Source organism: Prosopis cineraria, unplaced genomic scaffold, assembly GCF_029017545.1.
Source record: "Prosopis cineraria cultivar Desert tree isolate PC_DT_omini unplaced genomic scaffold, ASM2901754v1 PC11, whole genome shotgun sequence".
Taxonomy (NCBI): domain Eukaryota; kingdom Viridiplantae; phylum Streptophyta; class Magnoliopsida; order Fabales; family Fabaceae; genus Prosopis; species Prosopis cineraria.
In genome coordinates this window covers 8874828-8889744 of record NW_026555342.1, presented here as the reverse complement: position 1 = coordinate 8889744, position 14917 = coordinate 8874828, and the positions used below count along the sequence as shown (strand labels likewise).

Below are 14917 nucleotides of genomic sequence, written 5' to 3'. Positions count from 1 at the left end.
GCATCTTTTCTCAACAAAACATATAGTTTTACACTAGCATGATCGTTTAATCACCGAACCTCCTATACTCCCTAACATGAAACCATAGACTCTCCTAAATCAATCACTTGTTATCCCGAGCATACTTTCGGTGGTAGAAATACTCGACCAAAGGTAATCTAACCCGCCTATGAACTATGATTTTTCTCTCTTTATACACTTGTGATAGAAGCATTATTGACTCCTAACCACACCCTAATGAATATCAGGGAGTTACCAGACTACTCGAATGTCTCATGGTAACAGTTTCATATAATGCTACTCCGGATGTCCCATGGTGTCAGCCCAATCATATGAATTTTTTACTCATATATCTCCACACACATATTTTCACATATCTTGGATGAATTCCTATCCCCTATGATCATGCTCTTTCACAAATTTTATCACTTTTCATCACATTCCTACATCACAATCTTATACATATCGAATATATATATATATATATATATATAAAACTAAAATCGATAATCTTTCACAGATCAATTTTTTCATGCTAAAATCATTTACAATGTCATATTGTGCACAAAACTCTTCGAAACCACAACTTTATCATTTATAATTACTTCTACACAATTATAATAGTTAATAAATATAATAAACTATATGATTACCTCAACCCTTGTGTCATACAAAAAGGATTACCGTGACTCAACGTTAGCTCCACACGTTCTATATGCATGATATGGCATGAGTAATGTAACATCCCTCACCTCACCCCACCGGAGGTCTTTTGAACTGGGCCCACCCACATCACTGTAGCAGAGGCCGGCTTTCCCCAATGTGGTACTTGGTTTATTCTCACCCCATCAAAAAAGTCTTTTGGAGCCTTCCCAAACTCGAATCCCCAACCTCTACCACCTTAATGAAGTTGATGTTAAGTTTGGTACCATTGAATTAATAAACCTAATTAAATACACTCAATAACCTTATCTTTTCAAAATAAAAATATAAACTTTTAAAAATATTTATTATTTAATATATTAAAAAAGAAAGGATGAAAATTAATTAAAAAAATGTGATGTTAAATTTTTTACATTTAATTAAATTTTAATCTATTTAAAATATTTTATATTTTAAGATAAATTTTTTTTAAAAAAATGCTTTATAATTTTAGACAAGACTAGCAATATGTTGCCCGAAATTTCCTCGCAATGCCGCGTTCGCGGTGCGTCGGTGAACGCGGAAAAAGTTTGAAACGAATCACGAGGAATCTTGTTTTCTCTGCTCCTTGTCAATAACATGAGCCAAATTTGTCCCAGAGCCGGTCCCTCCGCACAAACGGACAAGGTGGACCTTTTATTTCAAAAATAAACCACCTGTGAACACTTTTTTATTAGATTTACCTTCTCCATGAGGAGCTGATTGAGGGTTCGTGAGTTGAAAATTGAAGCGATCAATAGTCCTGGAGATTAACCTGAAGTTCAATTCGCATAGTTTGAAATAACAGTCTTATTTAAATCACAAATTAACTTCTTACCTAAAATCTAGCTAATAAAGTGATTAATGATAATAACTGTTTTATTTATCAAATGATTAATGATTAATCTTTATTTTTATCTTTATATCTGGCAAAAGGTGCCGTCTGCAATGCTCACCAAATTTGTTTTAAAAAATTATTATAAAAAGGAAATTTTATGATAATGTATTTTGAAATAAAATTAAAATGTTTTATTATAATTTTTGGCATTATAACTTTTTTAAAAAATTATTTTTTAAATAAGATATTTTTATAAACAGCATATTAATATGTTTTTATTACCATATATGTTAGTTTAACGGTCCATTGGAGCAATGTTGTTCTAGGATGCATTTGTTATATTAACAAATATTATTTATTTCCATTTTCTACCCACTAAAATCATCCCCAATGCACAAAAAGTTAAATATATATATATATATAGTTATTTATTTTTTATTTTTCAAGATAACCCTATATCCTAACAGCCAGCAGTCATAATATAAATTTTTTAAAAAATCTGGACATTATTTAAAGAGTTATCATCTCCAAAGCAATAAGCTTTATATACATCTCGAGAAATCAAAATCCAGAATGATAGGGTTTTTTTTTTGGGTGAGATAGAATGATAGGTTATATCCATAAATTTATAATTATTTAGACAATTCTATTTTATGCCTTCTGAATACTATTTTTATACTACAATTATCAATTTTAATATTTATTCCATATTCATCTTTTATTAATTTTTAATATGTTCATTTTAATTTTCTCATAAAATCTTGTTTTCATAAAGCCTTATAAAGAATCTATATTTTCTCAAGTTTTAAGAGAATTTATAATTAAGTCAACTTATTTGTATCATTTAAATTATCAGAATTTTGTGTTTCATATTTACTAAGAATGTATTTTCATGCAAAATTATTTTCATATAATATTTGTCAATTGTATTGATTGTAACAATAAGTGAAAGTTTATAATTGAGAAAATATATAGAGATCATTTCAGCTGATTTCCAATGTGGTCGTAAGCAGTCCGTTAATGTAATTTCGAATCTTACAATCATGGAGAAATCAATAGATAAAATCAAATTTATATGAAACCACATGATTCACCAGCCATGTGGAAAAACATGTTTGACTATATTATAAACATCAATTTCTTTTACATATGTATATCTCTCCAAAGCTTCAGTGAAGAACTATCAGAAAGATCGAGTATCCTGGTACGCTACACTAGCAGTAACAATGTTTGATACGGCAATCATATTCATATTCCAAGGAGGAAAAAGGAACCTAACTGCCGGTCTAAAGTACCAGAGTATGAAAGGCGAACAAACAAAATTATGATGTGTATTGCATAAAACATTGTTCATGCGTGTCATTTAGCAGTGCTTCTTACACCCATTCCTTTTCCTTTTTACATTTTTTTCCCACCCCTTTGTCTTCCCGTATTATACAGTTGCGCAGGGAATAGAGTAAGAGAAGGAAGATATTTGATATACCTTTACATATAAGCAAACTAATGAAAGAATCGCACTCACTGCCGCATGGAAAATATCAACTCAACGAGGCCAGCCCTGCAAAAATTGTCAAATTTTATACTTGTAGACGTTGTACAGAATTAAATATGGTCCATAAAGTAATGAAAAATTATTCAAGACCTTTTCAAGAGGCAAAAGCGAAAAGCCTATCTGTTATACTTGTGCGGCAGATTGGACACTCATGACAAGCTAGGGAACAAGATTTACACACTGCAAAGTTACACAACAGGGTCGTGAGTGGTACAATCAAGTATAGCTGAAGGAAACGACCAGACATCATGAAGTAAATAGGTCTAGACGAATTAAGAAGACTCACAGCAGAAGTGTCGGCATGGGAGAAGAATTGCAGCGGTCGGTAATTCAAAGCATACTTTACAAACATGGGAATTGGCATCCCCATTCCCAAGACTCTTGAGTTCTTTATCCTTCATCTCTTGCATGCGAGCCTGAGATCATAACGTACAGATTAAAAAATCGCATCCAAACCATTTTTAATGTAAAGATTATATTGAAGATCAGTTCAAGTTTTCTATGTTAGAAACGTTTTAGTGACTGCAGATGCTTTTTACCTTGAGACGAACGACTAGGGGTTCTTCGGTGGAAACTTCATTATCTGGTTTTGCTACATCAAAAACCTGTTCTTTAGGAATATTGTTAATCTCGATGCCATTTGTTTTCCCATCATTTATTTGTTCTGTCCCATCACCTTTCTGATCAATGTTAGATTCTGGCACAGCAACCCCTTCTTTCTTTAACTTTGCAACAAGGACCCACATATTTGCCAAGTCATTCTCCAAAGCTTCTTCCCTTTTCTTGGCCTCTTGAATTTTTTTCCTGAACTCCTCTTCTATAAACTCCTTCTCAGCTAATGCTGCCTCCAGCGATGCCTCTCGTTGTTTCCTAGCTTGTAGTTCCATCTTCAAGTCATCTGCATCTAGACTCCATGAATCAAAGTCGTCTAAAGCAGCTCCTGACATTTCATTAGCACGGCTCGAAATCCTTCCCTTCCTACCAGATCTTGCATCATTGTACCTGCGGTTAACACCATTAACAGTTTGCAGGACAGCACCTCTGGAGTTGGCCAGGTCACGAGCAGCTATCAATTCTTTTTCAAATTTTGAGTTTTGCAATGAAAGGTTGGTCACTTCGTTAGCCAAATTCTTCAACTCCACTGCAGCAGCAGAGGCCAGTTCTTTGGCATAAGAAGCTTCTTCAGAGAGTTTCTGATTCTGTACACGCAGCCCACTGTTTTCTTCTGAAAGCTGAACTTGCTCTAGCTTTAGTTTTTCATTTTCAATCTCCTGTGAATGAGGGTGAAGAAATGTCATTTACTAAGGAAGTTGGATGGAGGGGGGAAACTGTTAATTGGACTAGAAAAGTAGTTATATTTCTGTACATATAGTTTCATATTCCACACAGAATAGTATTCCCAATACAGTGTTTCATTCATAAAAGCCAATAGTGAGGTGAGGTGTATGACTATCAGAGATTAGGAAATCATATTTTTAAATAACACATTGCGTTTGGAGTAGTAAGATCATATATTTGGTGGAGCTTCTTTTAGCAAAGAAAGTTTTCAAACAAAGTTAAAATTTGTAACGTCTCGAAAACATTAAAATAGAAACTTTATACCGAGAGCACTTGTTAAGAAGCTTTTGAAGAAAAAGCCCATCCAGTCTGGCACATGATCCGTAAAGGAATGCAACCATAAATTAAAAAAAAAAAATTCTAACTTACCTGGGACTGAATTTTCTTTTTCAACTCATCTATGTGTTCGCCAGATACAAAATGTTCAGATGACACTGATAAGCCGCCACTGGCAGCTGCAGCCAGTTGCTGCTCTAGCAGCTTCACTTTTTGTTGCAATTCATTATTCTCAGAACACTGACAACAAAATACATGGAAGGAGGATGCCAATTATCAGTAGAAACAATTAATTAAAAAAAGATTTCTTCATTGCCTTTGCGGCTTTGTCTGAAATAAGCTTTAAAAATTAAGGAAAAAGGAAAAAGGTGAGTCAGCATCGGAAAAGGCAATTCATACCTTATTATTAAGTTGTTCCTGGAGGACACGGTTGTCAGCAGATTTTAACTAAAAAAATTGTAAAGGAAGTCATTAAAATAGAATGAGGAAAACCAATAACCATAATAAAAATTTCCAGACATGGAAAATGTTATCCGCAAATGTTAATGCCGAAAAATTCAGCACGGTCAGAAATATGTATTGATGACTCTAGAAGCACCCAAATATAGCTAAAACGGTACCTACCTCCAGCTCAAAGGCCTTTTCGTTACACTGAGTCATTAATCTTGTGATCGTCTGTTCCAATATACCCACACATCAAATGAAATAAAATAAATGACTTTATCCAACCATTTGCAAGAATATGCAACCTTCATAACTAAAAGAATACATGAGAACATAAATGCAAGCATTGATACCTGTTGCATTTCGACCAGTGAAGCATTAGACATTGCAGCTTCACTACTCTCAGTTATTCTTTGTTCTAACACCCTCATTTGCTTCCTTTTTTCTAGGATGTCATGTTCCAGGTTCTCAACCTGTAATTAAAATTCATATTTTCAACATAAGGCTACAAAGCACATACGAACAGATGTCGACAACACTAGCACTTCTACAAGAGTTTAAGATGGTTTTTTTGTTCAAATATTAACCACAATAATTGCCCAGAAGATGTCGAAAGAAAATCAGAGTAAATGACTCTAGTATGTTGGCTGTCCATTAACATGGCACACCTGTGCTCCATAAAATTGTATTAAATAATGTCTATCATTAGTAATCACATCAAGCAGAATTTATCAAAGATCGCTAGACGAAAAAGAAAAAAGAAGAATGAATAAAGCTACCAAGAAACCAATAAATTGTGTTTAATGGCCAGACTTAGGATCATAAACAAATATAATTCGTATGCACTCTATACCTACATAATGCATGAGTGCAGCATAATTGGAAAGCAAGACAGAATACCTGGGTTTTGTAGCTTTCAGGATCATTTACAGACTGCTCCGTCAAGCGCCTCAGAGTGCTGGTACTGAAAGCAATATCTCCAGCAAGCATCTTGACTTGCTCTACTAGAAGATCCATCTGATCAGACATTGTCATGCCTCCCTACAATTGCGTAAGTAGTAAACATAAGAGATTTTAAATTATTAATAGATCTTAGAGTAACCAGCCACCGAAAGTGCAAAACTGAAATGAAATACAATTATGCCAATGTAGTGCCAAGGATACTGTATTAGAAACATTAGACCAACTTCAGTGCAATGTATGTGGAATTCTTGAAGTAACAATTGATAAATGATGCAGAAGGATGGCGCGTTATTATTTCTACCAATGCATATTTTATTCAGAGATAAAAGTAACAATACAGGCCAGGAGATAGAACAAACCCATGATAACTCTTAAAACAAAACGCTCCAGTTGTATCATGCAAACTACTTCCCTTGGATAGAGCTAACAATTTAGACCAACCCGAACCCGCCCGAAAAAATTTAGGGCCGGCTTAGCAAAATAATAATTTTTGATATTTGGGGTTTGGGCTTGCCCCAAATATCCAAATACAAAAATCATATTTTTATAAATATGTAAAATATAATAATTATTAATTAATTATTTAATTTTTATGTCATTTTATACCAAAGTAATATATTTGAGTGCACTACTATAGATATCTTTTTAAAATATTTATACTTTCATATTTTTATTATTTTTAATCTATAAGATATCTCTAAATAATATTTAAAATATATTTTACTGCTGATTTTTAGATTTTAAGACCCACATAGTTTTTCAAAAAAAAATTTGAGTCCTATACATCATTTAGGTATCCAAAAAATATATTTTTTTTATTTTTTATACAATAAAATAATTAATTTTAAAGTAAAAAAATTAATTAAAATACTTTTAGAAATACAATAATGGCAGCCCAAATTCCTTCTTGACTATTCAAACTTTTCAGGGAGTTGAGCTTATTCGGGTTAGGTCCACCCGAATTCCCGACTCTACCTCTGGACCATAATATTTGTCATTATTAACTAATTCACAAGTTACAAAAAATATTAGTTGAAACCTTGATTTACTAAAAATGTCCATGTCTTTCCATTTACACTATTTCATGAGTTTCTAATAACACATGCATGGTCTTTAAATGGAGCATTTAAAGACAAGGAATAAAAAAACAAGGGTATAAGTGAAAAAAATATAAAATTTACTCAATGTCCTACATTTTAAACTAAGGAATGCTTTTTGGAAAGTGACTTATATTGTGGTCCGAAGGAAATAGGTAATAAGACAGCAGAAATGAATAAATCATGAATTTACCACAGGAAGCTTTGTTCCGCTGATTAGTTCCCCAGCTTGTGTTGCTTCAGTAACAATACTACTTGCTGAGGAGAGCTCTTCATTCCATCTGCTTGATGATCTTCTATGTCTACCGTCATGAGATAGATCTGATGACATTCCAGATGCATCTTTCTGACACTCACTTTCAATCAACAGAGACCCATCACGTTGGACATCATATTTCTGCGGGGGAAAAGGGGGGAAAAAAATACTTACATGTTTCAACACTATCCTGAAAATGATCATGCTAGCACTAGTCAAGGATGGATAATGAGTATCTTTGATCATCCCCCATCTTATTGTCTTAAGGTGGTGGATAATGATAGGTTATATACCCTAGCTTTAGACTAGACCGCTTGTATCTTCTTTGATACTTTGTTCCCCTTCTACTCCCAAAAAAAAAAAAAAAGTGATGGCTACACCACAAAAGGCTCATTAAGTATAAAATTCTTAGTCCTAGCCCTGGTGAGGATCCAGTACCCAACTCAACTAAACTTTTTTTCAATAAAAAAAGAAGTATAAAACTCTTATAAATGAAGGATATTGTAAATCAGAGAAAGCTAGAAAAATTAAAAGACCATACCCAACTCAACTAAACTTTTTTTCAACAAAAAAAAAAAGTAAAAACTCCCATAAATGAAGGATACTGTAAACCAGAGAAAGCTAGAAAAATTAAAAGACCAAAATCCATGCAATAGCCGAAACAATCACTACTTAGCTGTAATTAAAAGGAGCCAAGCAGTGAGCAGAAGAAAAACTTAGTCTGTTGGCAATGGAAACTTGCAAAGTAGCACTTAAAGCGTCAAAATTCTGAATAACAGTGGAGTTTTCACTGGAACAGAATCCACAATTTGATATTGAAGGGAGCACTAACATCATCCTCGCCAGCAGATAGACTTCGTTGGTGGCCGGGAATATCAGGTAGATATCCAGGAATCGTATTCTTTGAAGAAACAAGAATGAGCTTCGTTAGCCTTTGGATCCTACTCATAAGGGCAGCCTTGGCGTCTTCTTCCTCCTCCAATCTTGATTGCATTTTCACTTGACCTTCTTCCAGCTACTCATGTAAAGGCACAGCATGAGAACAGGTGTAGTCTGGTTTTACACCCACAAATGCCAGTACAACAATCAGAATATAAAGTAGAATTCAGGAAAGCTAAAAACCTTCTGCTTTAAGCTCAGTATCTCCTCATGGTTAACGCCAGCTAGCATGCCCTTCCTTAGTTGATCAAGTTCTTGCTTGAGAATTGAAATTTCCCTTTGGTATTTCTTAATCAGAGATTTTTCATCAATAATCTGTTCAAGAAAAAATTTCAGAGAGAATCCGGGACCTCAAGTGCATGCTCTTGGAATTGCCACTATTTATCTAATTAATAGTTTTCTTTACAACAGGCTAATTAATAGTATTAAGCAAACCTTATTACGCGAGGCATAGATTTCTACTCGCTTAGCCCGGCTAGCAAACTTCAAAGTATTATGAGTTTCCTCCATGTTACTGGATGCTGGAGTGACTGTACATATAAGCTGAAATTTTTACGTCAGAAAATATGTTAATAAGGTACTCAAGCTGGCAGTCTATAACTCATTGTTCCATTATATCCGCATAGAGGTAGGAAAAAAAGGAAAACACTTTGAAAAGTCACTGTCGCATTTAATCAACACACTTCAATTGCATGGGATACCAAATTTTGGCCATTTTATTTGGCTCATGAACGAAATTGACAGTTGGATTTTGACAATAAAAATGCACTTAAAGTGGATTCACAAACTCACCGAAACATGGCCATGTCCACTAAGTGAAGACTGCAAGAGGCGGGTAAGCTTCGAATCTCGATATGGAACATGTGATGCCTTGCCCTCACTCAGTTTACCAATAACCTTCACAACAAAACCATAAAATAAAGGCATAAATTCAATTTTGTCCCTCTTCCCCAGAAAACATTTCAACTAAGGCGTGCATATTCTTTCCACTCCAACGAAAATAATGGGAAGGTTTTTGCACCACAGAGCAAGAGTGTTCCTGGATAGTTGCTTTGGTGAGACAAATTGTTATTTCATTGACAATTAATAGACTTAAATCCACCAAGTTCTTTGTTTCTGGCTGCTACCTTCCGAAAAAAAAAAAAACGCATCACAAAATGCGTCAACTTCCTTTCTAAGCATGTGGTTCATCTATTGCCCCCTCCCCAAAAAAAATAAATAAATAAACTGCAAAATGTCCATATTGAACATCTGGTGTCCAAACAAAATGCTGCAACACAATTTCCATCTAGCCAAAAATATGTAAATTGTAAACTTACAGTTCCAAGTGTCAGAAGACTTTTGTTTATGTAAGATCCTTCTTTTCTTCTTAGTCCAGTTGTTTCAGTTTTTGAGCTCTCAGATCCAGCCAAATCAATTAAGTTCTAAGAGAAGGAAACAAGCAAAAAACAAAAAAATTAGAAGCTTCTTATATGTATAAATATAACAATTTCAGGAAGACAAGAAATAATTTTCACCATACCAGCTGAGAAAATATCACTCCATCATAATCATCACCATGGGCACTGCTTTCAATCATCTACAAATGCATTAGAAAACCAACGTTAGAAAGTGTCGCTCCAGAGAGCAAACGTAAAACATTTGGCCACACACACACACACACACAAATTAACTTCAAGCCAAGAAACAGCAAGTCAACTTGTAGACAAGTTAGCACAAGCACAAGCTCACATGCAATTTATTCATTCAAAAACTAAAGAAGACCTCTTGGGCTGAGACTTGAATAATTTTTTTCTGAAGTAACATGAAAGATGGCACAGAAAAAGATTGGACACCAACTTTTAATGCTACTAAATCAAGAAAGTTTACCAGAGTAAAAATTGTGTGACTTCGGCTGCTAAAGAGATTAAAATTGTTAGATCCAACATGACGATGCTCTGCATTAAACAAAAAGGTCAACAAATTATGATAACCCAACAGGCACCAAGTACTCATGACCTCTATATCAAAAGGGGGGGATATGAATACTATCTATAAGCAGACACCTTCTCCAGCAGCAATAAAGGAAAGTGCATGCCCTGGAGATAAAACAACTTCTTCCTTTATTCCTTCAACATAAGTGCCCTGAAATAAAAGCAAAACATAAATAATTGATTGTGTCTTGAATGGTTTATAAAGCAAAATAAGGGAACTTCTCTAAAGAATTAACAGTTCAAATCAAAATAATTTCCTAGATTCTCCTCAAGTAACAAGATTTATAATTGTGTGTTTGGAATTCTAAAACAATGAGTACCATCCACGAACAAAATTTATCGGGGTAAAATGATAAGGGTGTAAGAAAGAGAGAATCTAACACAATTGATCAGTGACCAATTAATTATCTATGTAGGATTTTGAGGAGACCAATGAAAATAAAATAAAGTTAGGAACCTGTGCATCTTCTCTAACACGCAAATTCTGGCCAGTTGGATCAAGCAAATCATTTATCACCTGATTCCAAGCAGAAATGGCAGCGTGAGTTTAAATGTATTTATTAAAACAAGAAAAAGTTAAAATAAATAAATACAACAAAATCTAGCAGGCACGATGTGATAATCAGTGCTGTAAAGTTGCAGGGGCTCAATATTAGTAGTGAGAATACCAAACTCTACATAGTATGACGGAAAAAGCCACATTGAAAGTATGGATCTCAGTCACATTTAATATATATACACATGAATCAAAGCAGTGAAAGCATAAAGATGATGTAACAAGTTTCTGCGTTTACCTCATTGTAGATTTCTAAATAGGATACACGGAGAAGAAACTCTCTTCCTGGAGTCTACAGCATAATCTCAGTCAGCTATTGCAAGAAATTTACTTAAGCATGCATTTAATCAAAAAGAATGGGGTTACTTCCACAATCATTTTAAGTTGAAGGAGTGACTATAAATAAATCTCAGATAATTACAAAGATTTCTTAACAATCAAGACATGTAGCTCCAGTAACAACCTAAATTGAGCATCAAGACCAAACAAGGGGAAAAAAGAAACAGAACTGTATCCAAGACAATCAAAAGGGGAATAGCACAGTGAAGTGCAGCAAAACTATCAATGGCCAATTCAACCCAAAACCTGCGGTTTTGAAAACCTCTAAATCATTTCATTATAATCTCCAACACTCATCAACACAAACTGTTGGGCCTGTAGATAAAGCATAGGCCCATTATACCTTGTGCTGAAACTTAATTTTGATTAAGATAATGGAGAGCATCACAAATTAAACTCTTCACGGATTGACTATGGAGGCTCTAACATCATGTAAGGAACCAATTCAATTTAAAAGCTTAACATGTCAAGTGAAAACTGATGAATAGCTTATTATATTCAATGCCAAGGACAATTACAAAGACATTGTATAGGATTCGTTATACTTGCAATTCAATTGAAAGAATATAGATAGTTTGTTATACTTGCACATCAGACAATGATATAAAGAACAATGCTACACATGCACTTGGAGATAAGCATCACAAGTAAACAACGCAATTGACATTACCAAGTCGGAAAGAACACTTACATCTTGGATGATGCTGAATACATCTTTTATAGCCAATGGTATGATACCAGGAGAATGTTGATCTCCCTGCATATATTGTATTAAAATTGCAAATAAAAAAACACAAATAAAAATAACATATCATATGCACATATTGTTTACAAGAAGGAAGCAAGAGATGTTAAGAATTGGAAGTCCACCAAAATTTTGCATGCGAAAGCATGATATTATCATCAGACGTAAGGCTTCAGCCTAAGATTACTAAAACAAAAACTTGGCCCTTCCTTCACAACCCACGTATTGTCGTACAAATGCCAACCATAATCTGAGTAGTGCCATTGTCCCAAGAGGATTTCCTATCGCTGATAGTTATGCAAACAGACACCATAGAACATGGTACCACTAAGTGCATTTGGTAGAGATTGAGCAAATTCATAGCCTCGTACTAAATATATGATTGACCAAAGAAAAAAAAAATGAAAACTGTTAATACTGCGAGCGAAACGACATGTACCAGAAACTGAACATGCTTCACTAAAAAAGATAAAACGTGCCTGCTAGATTAATGTTCAAGCTATGGTTCCAATTTCAAAAATGTCAGCCCAAGCACGTAATTCTGCAGCCGAAGCTTATTGACAATCGAGTACATAGCCTTTGTTTATATAATAAAATGACACCATCTGGTGTTTTTTTCTAGATTGTACTAGCACTAGGGCTCTACATAAGTCGTCAAGTCCCTTCCAATTTTTCAGTTCTCCAACACGAGGAAGTTTGTGCTAATTCTTTAATACACAACCTCTGTCACAAGAAACGACTATAATCAGCCTCAATAGATCGTAAGACTGGAACTACATCCAGAACTAATCTTCTGAAGTTATCCTCAGAGTCAACGAGTGTGGGAAGATACCCTATTATTTGCAAAGTAACAAAAATTGACGCTTACATGTTCCAGGAAGTAATAGCGTGGGCTATGCGCTGCCGTGTTAGAAGAAATTGTGAAAATCCGCACAAAATAAATAACTCGATGGCACAAACATCAGTTGAATAGCTCTCAAATGCGTTTGGCCTGTAGCTAAATTGAGTGTAATCTAAATGACAAATTTACATTGAAATGCAATAATAGTGCGATACTCAACACTTCCATATTCAGTATAAAACTACAACAAAAAGGATAGGAAGATTTGCATCAAGCTAGCAAACGACACTTACATGCATAGTATGTGTTTTACCGCTACTCGTCACACCGTAAGCAAACACAGTTCCTGCGATGTTCGGGGTAAATTATATTTCGAATTCAACTAGCTCCATCAACTACGAGTACTAAATTTGACTTTGTCCACACGTTAATGGTAGTTTCGGGTGCAGTCCAGAGACAAACACTACATACCGTTGACGCCTTCCATGGCAGCCTTTACTACGGGTTTGGCCGCTACTTCATACACCTCATCTGAAGTCGTATGCGGTCCAAAAACTCTATCTGCCACAGTAAACCATTTCAAAATCCCAAATCAATGTTCCATATTTCTACAGGTAATGCAAATTGATCGTAAATTTGCCAGTAGATATCTAATTGCCTCTGTGAATGTACCACAAAATTACTGCATAGAGAAACAGTCAGACAACGAAATGAGTAGCATGAAGAACAATACCGAATGCATAAAAAGTAGCTGGATTGTACTCATTCCTCACTATCTTATCACCATCTGCATACCACGCGATCTCGTCCCCTCTTTGATACTCCCTCTCACTGCAACCAAATGCCCCAAAATCGAACTGCTCGATCACATTTATATCAAATAACATAATTCTAAAATCAAAAGATTCAATCTCCCCTTATCCCACTGCCAATGGATCTGATACTGCAACCTCAGATCTAAGCATTACCTCAATGGTCTGAACCGAATCGTCACCGAAATGCTATCCCCCGACCTCGGCGTATCGACGGGCTCCATAATCAGTTCTTCCGTTCCGAACCCAACAGGAGAATGACTACCATAACCGCGCGGACCACAATACATTGACTCACTACGACCACGACTTGGAGTCATGGATCGGCCAGAGTTCAAAAACGACGATGCAGAAGAAGAGCAGGAGCGAGGCATTAACCTTCCACTCATGAAAGACGAAGATGAGAAGTGGAAGAGTAAGGAGTCGATGATTTCCGGTACGAAAATGGAGAGCTGCTCCTAGCTCGTGAGGATGAGGCCATCTAATTTGCTCACTGAGGTGGTGACTCAGCTGAAACCAGCAGGAGTGAGAGGAAGATGAGAGGGAAAAAGGGACGAAGAGGGAGAGAATGTGTCAGAACGCTCACATGGCTATACAAACAAAAGCGAAGAACATTTGGCACCCTCTCGTTTTTCTTGCTTCCTTCCTTCCTAGCTTCCTTTGACTCTTTTAAGATATTATTCTGTGAGGCAAACTGAGAGAAAAACGAGAGGAGACGAGAGAGTGAGATTGTTTCGTCTTCTTTAAGACAAAGACAGTTGCTGAGTGAAGAAGAAGATCAATAACTGGTGAGAGACAGGGCGATAGAATGGAGAAGATGGTCTGAATTTAAATTTGTCTTCAATTTTCAAGTAATTTATCATTTACCATTTTGTCGGGGGAACGTTGAAATCTCAGCCGTGAATATTTTGTTATTTCAATCAATGAATACAGTTTTATTTAAAGTTTAGCTGACCGAAATTTTACATTAGTGTAACTGTCCAGTCACTTTCTACAAACATAATCTAATCTATTTTATAAATCATTAATTAATAAAATTATTTTAAATTAAAATTTTAAATTATCTTTATAAAATAAAAAATAATATTATATTATTTTTATGTTTTTTATTTGAAAGTTATATATAAAATTTTACTTATTTTTATTTTTTATATTTTTATTATATTAGTATTGATATAAAATTAATAGAAATGTTTACGAATATAATTGAAGAGAGCATGTCTGAATATTAAAAATATCAAATATGAAAGATTAATTATTTACCACG

The 14917-nt window shown here is 34.7% G+C and overlaps 1 protein-coding gene across 1 annotated transcript; it reads right to left on the bottom strand.

The window, feature by feature from the left end:
• Positions 1 to 2821: 2821 nt before the first annotated feature.
• On the bottom strand, positions 2822 to 14457 carry LOC129285680 (kinesin-like protein KIN-7D, mitochondrial). The gene is given in 26 exon segments (XM_054921455.1): positions 2822 to 3077; positions 3162 to 3251; positions 3358 to 3487; positions 3611 to 4342; positions 4779 to 4925; positions 5085 to 5132; positions 5310 to 5360; positions 5483 to 5602; positions 6030 to 6170; positions 7383 to 7586; positions 8278 to 8460; positions 8568 to 8699; positions 8820 to 8927; positions 9177 to 9281; positions 9704 to 9808; positions 9907 to 9963; positions 10254 to 10321; positions 10430 to 10508; positions 10815 to 10874; positions 11152 to 11205; positions 11944 to 12009; positions 13132 to 13184; positions 13310 to 13399; positions 13572 to 13669; positions 13807 to 14053; positions 14056 to 14457. Coding segments are annotated over 25 exon segments (3240 nt in total). The 5' UTR covers positions 14132 to 14457; the 3' UTR covers positions 2822 to 3077; positions 3162 to 3165.
• Positions 14458 to 14917: the final 460 nt, after the last annotated feature.